Source organism: Amblyraja radiata, chromosome 46 (assembly GCF_010909765.2).
Source record: "Amblyraja radiata isolate CabotCenter1 chromosome 46, sAmbRad1.1.pri, whole genome shotgun sequence".
Lineage (NCBI taxonomy): Eukaryota > Metazoa > Chordata > Chondrichthyes > Rajiformes > Rajidae > Amblyraja > Amblyraja radiata.
In genome coordinates, this window is record NC_046001.1 from 7,739,458 (window position 1) to 7,747,182 (window position 7,725).

At 50.9% G+C, this 7,725-nt stretch overlaps 1 protein-coding gene across 6 annotated transcripts in view; it reads right to left on the reverse strand.

Annotated features, from left to right (window-relative positions):
- Window positions 1–7,725, reverse strand: part of agap2 (ArfGAP with GTPase domain, ankyrin repeat and PH domain 2) — a 123,304-nt gene that overhangs the window by 20,861 nt on the left and 94,718 nt on the right. For all 6 annotated transcript variants that reach the window (XM_033015783.1, XM_033015781.1, XM_033015782.1 and 3 more), the window contains 2 exons: window positions 5,024–5,148; window positions 2,174–2,326 (listed from right to left, as the gene is read on the reverse strand). In XM_033015783.1, coding sequence (XP_032871674.1) covers window positions 2,174–2,326; window positions 5,024–5,148 — 278 coding nt within the window. The remainder of the gene's footprint in view (window positions 1–2,173; window positions 2,327–5,023; window positions 5,149–7,725) is intronic.

A 7,725-nucleotide genomic window follows, 5' to 3' on the forward strand; every position in this document is an offset into this window, starting at 1 on the left:
TTACTCCAGCATTTTGTGTCTATTTTTGTTGTAAACCAGCATCTGCAGTTCCTTCCTACACAACTGGATCAATCATTCAGTCGCTGCCATTTGACTTTTATGCTTCTGGGTTTGTTCTGCTCAGAATGTTATTTGTCCAGAGAAAGCCTGGGATGACAAATCAAAATGATTGCTCCAGTTTGTAAAAATAAATGCCACTTCTTTTGTTGATTTATGATTGGGTTGTATTGCAGCCACTTGTTTTGTTCCAGCGCTCTCTGTAGATTGAAAGCAGTCGCAGGCTGCTCGCTCGGCTCACATGGGGGCTTGAGCAAGCTGTGGTGTCTCAAAGATACAGAGGTTGTTGTCAGGAAGAGGGCGGCGCGAGAGTGAGAAGCTGCGAGAGAGAGAGAGAGAGGGAGAGAGAGAGAGAGAGCGCGAAAACCAGCAAGGGAGAGAAAGAAAGGGAGCAAGCGAGTGGGAGAGCGAATGAGAGAACAATAGAGAGAGAGAGAGAGAGAGATAAGGCAAAGGGGTAGAGAGGAAGGGGGGAGAGAGAGGGAGGGGAAGCGTGAGGGTAGAGAGATGGGAGAGAGAGAGAGAGAGAGGAAGAGGGACCAAGAGAGGGGGGAGAGTGGAGAGAGGGGGACAGAGAAAGAAGCAAGAGAGAAGGGAGCGAGGAAGAGGCAGAGAGAGAAGCAGGTAGAGAGCTGGGGGCAGGCAAGATAAAATGAGAGAGGCAGGCAGAGTGTGATAGAAAGAGGGAGATGTAAAGAGGGAGAGAGAGGTGCAGATAAGGGGCAGGGACAGACAGACAGAGCGGGTGGCAGGGGACAGACAGACAGACAGACAGAGATAGAGGGAAGATGAGGAAGTGGGGAGAAGAGAGAGGAGAAGAGGGAAACAGTGAGGGAAGATAGGCACAAAAAGCTATAGTAACTCAGCGGGACAGGCAGTATCTCTGGAGAGAAGGAATGGGCGACGTTACGGGTCGAGACCCTTCTTCAGACTGTGAGGGAGGGGGATGGAGAGAAAGAGCAAAATCAAAGAAAAGAGAGAGAGAGAGAGAGAGAGAGAGGAGGGGGAGGGGGAGGGGGAGAGAGAGAGAGCGAGAGAGAGAGAGAGAGAGAGAGAGAGAGAGAGAGAGAGAGAGAGAGAGATTTAGCATATTCTAAAATTACAAATATTCCTCATTGTTAAATGTTTTCTACTTCTGTAAATTATGAAGTAGGTTGCAGTACAAAGATCTGAGAATTGGCCGTACTAATCCATGGGTAGAGGAAGTTGTGATTCGCAGTATCTGAGCCAAAGGATAACACTTCTTGGCTCGGTGGCATAAAGTACTTGTCAGGATTCAAGAGGATTAGTTAACGTACTTTGATATTTTGGCATTGAATTACAGTTGAAAGCTTAAACCTCCCAAGGAGAGCACAAACCGCTGGCATTACACAAACAGGTGCACTATCCCCACTGACAGTGGGACGTCGTGTAGAAGAGGCCAGGAAACAAATAAATAAAGTCTTCTTCCTTGTATTGGTAATGAGATGTACGACATGTTCACTCATCTCCACAGGACTGGGTCAATTCAATCACACTGGTCTTGATGGGCAGACACAGGGATGATGACTCCCCCGGCTGCCGATGTCTAGAAGCACGGTCAAGTTGGCGCAGCGGCAGAGATGCTGCCTTACAGCGAATGCAGCGCTGGAGACCCGGGTTCTATCCCGACTACGGGTGCTGTCTGTACAGAGTTTGCACGTTCTCCCCGTGACCTGTGTGGGTTTTCTCCGAGATCTTCGGTTTCCCCCCACACTCCAAAGCCGTGCGGGTTTGTAGGTTAATTGGCTTGGTGTAAATGTAAACATTGTCCCTAGTGGGTGTAGGATAATGTTAATGTGCGGGGATCGCTGGTCGGCGTGGACCCGGTGGGCCAAAGGGCCTGTTTCCGTGCTGTATCTCTAAACTAAACTAAACTAAACCAAGCAGGAACTGCAGTCACAGAACAAGGGGTCGGTCATTCAGACAAGAAAGTTCCTCTCTCAGAGGGTGCTGAACCTTTGGAGATCCTCGTTGGATCTGCAGCTCCTTGTGTCCCCAGGGTTTGTACGAATGGCCGGGCGGACGACGGGTGAAGCCCAGGCGTGAAGCGTCTGCTTCCCGAGAGTCTGTCGCGGCGGCGGCGGCGGGCACTTACCGTGAACAGGCTGGGCCGTCGCTTGGAGTGTTTGCGGACAGAACCGGGCGTCCCGGACACTTGGGAAATGTCCGTGGCCAGTTCCCGGTGGCTGATATTCGGCGTGGATGGAAGGGAAGAGGAATACTCAGTCATGTTGCCGCCGTTGCTCGTCTGCAAAAGATGGGGAACCGAGAAAAATATGAACATGGCATCAACTGTAAAATCAGAAAGACAAGCTCACCTTCTCCAAGGCACACTTGACTAGAAGATAACTCAATAACACCCCAATGGAAATTCCACTGGCAGGGAGATTCCATACGTGGGCCAAAACTGCAGATGCTGAGACTGCGTTGTTGTATTTAGGAGTCATAGAATTATAGAGCATGGAAACACATGCATACTGGTCAAGATGCGCTGAAGATAGACACAAGATGCTGGAGTAACTCAGCGGGTCAGGCAGCATCTCTGGAGAAAGGAATAGGTGACGTTACAGGTTGAGGCCCTTCTTTGTTGTATGGCACTCCACTTTGCTCACTGAGCCTCCAGAAATGCAGAAAACGATTACAAAAGGCAGACAAAGGGAACTACAAGAAAAGACTCAAAGTACTGGAGTAACTCAGCGGGTTAGACAGCATCTCTGGAGAACATGGATAGGTGACTTTTCGGGTCGAGACTAACTCGCACGTCTGTGGGATGTGGGAGGAAACCGGAGCACCCAGTGAAAACCCACGCAGTCACAGGGAGAAGGTACAAACTGTATGGCAGCAACTCCAAAGAATGAGAGACCAATAGAGAGAATTAAAATTGTAAATTGTCCCTAGTGCGTGTAGGATAGTGTTAATGTGCGGGGATCGCTAGGCCGCAGGGCCTGTTTCCACACTATCATTAAACATAAAACTAAACTCTACCGCTGTGCCTCTGTGCTGCCAAAAGAATGAGGAGAGGATGCCTACTCCACACTGGGCAAAGAGAACTTCGTAGTTTGGTTTGGAGGTTTGTAAAACAATGACGATGGCTTGACCTGAATGTCAGACATAGAGTTGCCCAAAAAGCATCCTGCAAACATTGATTCAAATCAGTCCCAAGGCACGGACATGGACTCATCTGCCACAGCTTACTCTGATTCATTGATTGAAGAACATACTCTGCATCCTATTGATCCAGGGCAGTGCAGAGCTACAAGGCCCATAATTAATCCTTAATGGCAAACAGAACAGGTTTGAGTTGCAGCCCAGGAGTGTATCAAAGATAATCACCGTTTGTACGTGCAAGTAACTGCAGATGCTGGTTTACCAAAAAAGACACAAAGTGCTTAAGTAACTTCCTCCTCCTCCACCCCCTCCCCTTTCTCCCCCACACAGCCTCTCTTCCAAACCCCCTATCCCACTTCCCTGTACTCCGCCTGGACTCACCCATTGCTCCCCTTCCCTCCACCAAATCCTTCCTCTAGCTTCATAATTCGCTGCTTTTGTCTCACACCTTCTGTTTTTGCATCACTGGCCTTTGTCCAGCCATTTGCCTATCAACACCCCACCTTGCCTGCGGTCACTATTACATGGCCACACTTAGTCCTATCCCTCCTCTCTTCTAGCTTTCCCCCCCCCACAACCAGTCAGAAGAAGGGTCCCGATCCGAAATGTCACCTATCTATGTACTCCAGAGACGCTGCCTGAGCTGCTGAGTTACTGCAGCATTCCCTGTCATAACTGCTTGGTTAGCTGGGAAACCGTGACACCTTCATTACATGTGTGGCACGGTGGCACAGCGGTAGAGTTGTTGCCTGTCAGCACCAGAGACCCGGGTTCCAGCCCGACTACGGGCGCTGTCTGTACGGAGTTTGTACGTTCTCCCCGTGACCTGCATGGGTTTTCTCCAAGATCTTTGGTTTCCTCACACACTCCAAAGACGTACGTGTTTGTCGGTTAATTGGCTTGGTGTAAATGTAAAAATTGTCCCTAGTGTGTGTGATATAGCGCTAGTGTGCGGGCATCGCTGGTCGGCGCGGACTCGGTTGGCCGAAGGGTCTGTTTCCGCGCTGTATCTCTAAATTAAAACTAAAACTAAAAACACGGCTGAATCCGAGGTGCAAATTGTTCATTTTCCCAAAACTGAGGGACACCCAACAGGTGTGATCTCAGAGTCAGGGAATCTAGTCGACATCTCTTGCATTGCTAGTCCAGCACAGCTTGGCAGGATCTCGAGTTCAAAGATAAACTTGGATCTCTACTACAAAAAAGACAGAGTGCTGGAGTAACTCAGCGGGTCAGGCAGCATCTGTGGAGAACATGGATAGGTGACGTTTCACAGAGTCCTGGAGTAACTCAGCGGGTCAGGCAGCATCTGTGGAGAACATGGATAGGTGACGTTTCACAGAGTGCTGGAGTAACTCAGCGGGTCAGGCAGCATCTGTGGAGAACATGGATAGGTGACGTTTTGGGTCGAGATCCATCTTCAGACTGATTGTAAAGTGGGTTTGGAGGGGGGGGGGGAGGTGGAAGAAAACTAGAAAGAGGGGCAGGACAAAGCCTGGCAGGTTTTTGATAGACAGAGGCCAGAGATTTTAAAAAAGTGCGAGAAAAAAGGTTTATGTGGAGAAGGCAGGAGAATGGGGTAAGAGAGAAAGATAGATTGAATGGCGGAGCAGACTTGATGGGCCGAATGGCCTAATTCTGCTCCTAGAACTTATGAACATGAATTTTCCACACAGAACCCAGTGGAGAGTTCACTAAGACTGACTGGCAGTGACTGGCGGGCATCCATCACTAGGTTACGGCCCATTTGCTGTGTATGTGGAACATAATACTCTAGGAAACATAATACTCGGAGAGCTCTCTCTCTCTCTCGCTCCACTCTCTCTCTCACACTCACCTGGCTGCTGTGCATGACGGTGGCTGGGGTGGAGCTGGCAGAATGACTCGGAGAGCTGGGCAAAGACTTGCACGAGGTGACAAAAAGGTGCTGCTGCTTCTTAATCGCCGACACCTTCTGGGCAACTGAAAGAGAAAGGAAAGTGAAGGCTCTCGTAAAACCATCCGGGGAGAGGGTGGAATCTGTAACCGGGAAGCGAGGCGTGGAAGGATCCCGAAGGTAAAATAGACAAACTGTCCACAGAAAGTTAGCGACTGCTAGAAACAGCAAAAGTAAGTGGCAAACACAAAATAAGAAGGGGAAAATCGTTCACCGCATCAATGAAACAACAATCAGTATCGGCCATTTGGCCCATTACCCCCATTCTGTCCCGAAGCAGAAGATGGCAACAGCGGCGCAGCAGGTAGAGCCGCTGTCTCACAGCACCAGAGGCCCTGGTTCGATCCTGACCTCAGGTGCTATCCGTATGGAGTTTGCACTTTCTCATTGTGACTGCATGGGTTTCCAGTTTCCTCTCACATCCCAAAGACGTGCGGGTTTGTAGGTTAATTAGCCCTCTGTACATTGCCCATTTTGTGCAGGAAGTGGATGCAACAGTGGGGTAAAATGGAACGAGTTTGAACATCGATCATGTTCAGCATGGACATGGTGGGCTGAAGGAAGGAACTGCAGATGCGGGTTTTAACCGAAGATAGACACAAAAAGCTGGAGTAACTCAGCGGGACAGGCAGCATCTCTGGAGAGAAGGAATGGGTGACGTTTTGGGTCTCGACCCATTCCTTCTCTCCAGAGATGCTGCCTGTCCCGCTGAGTTACTCCAGCTTGTTGTGTCCATCTTTGCAGGGCTGCCAACTCTCACGCTTTGAGCATGAGACTCACGCCCTCAAGCAAACTCTCACGCCCTCACGCTCATCAGACATTTCTCACGCTCAGTGGTGAGAAATTTTGTGATCAACGAAAATTTCAAAACTCGGATAAACTGCATGGTCCGCGGGTGTTGGAGAGCAGGGGCTGCGGGAGGGATGGGAGCAGAACCAGCGGCGGGAACAGATGCGGGGAGCCGGGACGGACGAGTGTTTGCGGCGCTGCGAGTCGCTCGCTGCAGCTCCGGCCATGGAGCACTCCGGACAGTGCATGTCCCGGGCGTCGGAAGCATCGGAAGCGTTGCGCCGCTGCCACGAGAGTCTCTGTGCCGAAGGGACAGACTCTCAAAGGGAGGTGGAGAGAGAGAGAGAGGGGAAGGAGACAGGGAGACAGTGGGGGGAGAGAGGGGGGGGGGGTGAGAGGAGAGAGAGGGGAGAGAGGGGGGGGTGTGAATGGAGAGATAGAAGAGGGAGAGGGGGAGAGAGAGGTAGGGGAGAGAGAGGGGGGAGAGTGAGGTGGGAGAGGGGGGGGGAAGAGAGAGGGAAGAGAGAGAGGGGTGAGAGGGAAGAAAGAGGGAAGAGAGAGGGGGTGGAGAGGGAGGAGAGGGTAGGAGAGAATGGGAGAGAGAGGGGAAAGAGAGAGGGGTGGTAAAAGAGAGAGGGAGAGAGGGGGAAAGAGAGAGACGGGGGAGCAAAGAGAAAGAGGAGATAGAGACAGAGGAGAAAGAGAGAGGGGAGAGAGAGCCAGGGGGAGAGTGAGGTGGGAGGGAGAAATGGGGGAGAGAGGGAGAGAGAGATGAGAGAGAGAGGGGAGAGTGCATAGAGAGGGAGAGAGAGGGAGAAATAGAGAGGGAGGGAGAAAGAGAGGGAGGGAGAAAGAGAGAGAGGGGGGGAGAGAGGGGGGAAGAGAGGGAGAGGGAGAGAAGAGGGGGAGAGAGAAGAAAGAGAGGGGGAGAGAGAGAGAGGGGGGAGAGAGAGTCTCTAAACCAGACTAAAATAAAGAATGCCCTCAGATCACGAAATGGGAAGGAGAGGAAACTGGTACAATTCAGCAGTCCTGTTGTAAAGCTGCTTCTGACAGGAGCCCAATGAAAGATTAGCTGAGTTGCGGCCTGCAAGTTCCAATGTGAAGCCACAACTCCTGGTAAAGTTCCCCCTGGTGTCAGTAGCAATAACAATTAGCATTCATGTTTAAGAAGGAACTGCAGATGCTGGAAAATCGAAGGTAGACAAAAGTGCTGGAGAAACTCAGCGGGTGCAGCAGCATCTATGGAGCGAAGGAAATAGGCAGCAGCATCTATGGAGCGGGGGAAATAGGCAACGTTTCGACCCGAAACCCTTTGGGTTTCGGCCCGAAACGTTGCCTATTTCCTTCGCTCCATAGATGCTGCTGCACCCGCTGAGTTTCTCCAGCACTTTTGTCTACCTACAATTAGCATTCCCCCAGGTATATACAGCAGATTGCACATGAGACCGATGTATCAGGGAGGAGCAGATGACAATGAAGGGGGAAGGAACTGCGATGTCGAGCAGCCGACACTTACCAGCAATCAAGCCTGATCAGGCTTAATATCCGAAAGCGCTGAGATTTTAAAATTAGTGTGTTCACACACTCAGCTTGTGAGCGTTTTCTGCAGCTCAACTTTCCTCAATCAGCCCGTTTTGCTTCCCCTCCTTTGTGTCAGGCTTCAGATTTCCTGTCACAGCCACAGTGCTGTCCTCCGCTCAGCTGATCACCCGCATTCTGCGCAACGAGTCGGGGCCAGAGCACTGGAGTTCCTCAACCCGACCAAGCAGAAGCAGAAGCTGAAGCTGCACTTGTTCATTTGGCTGTTCCGT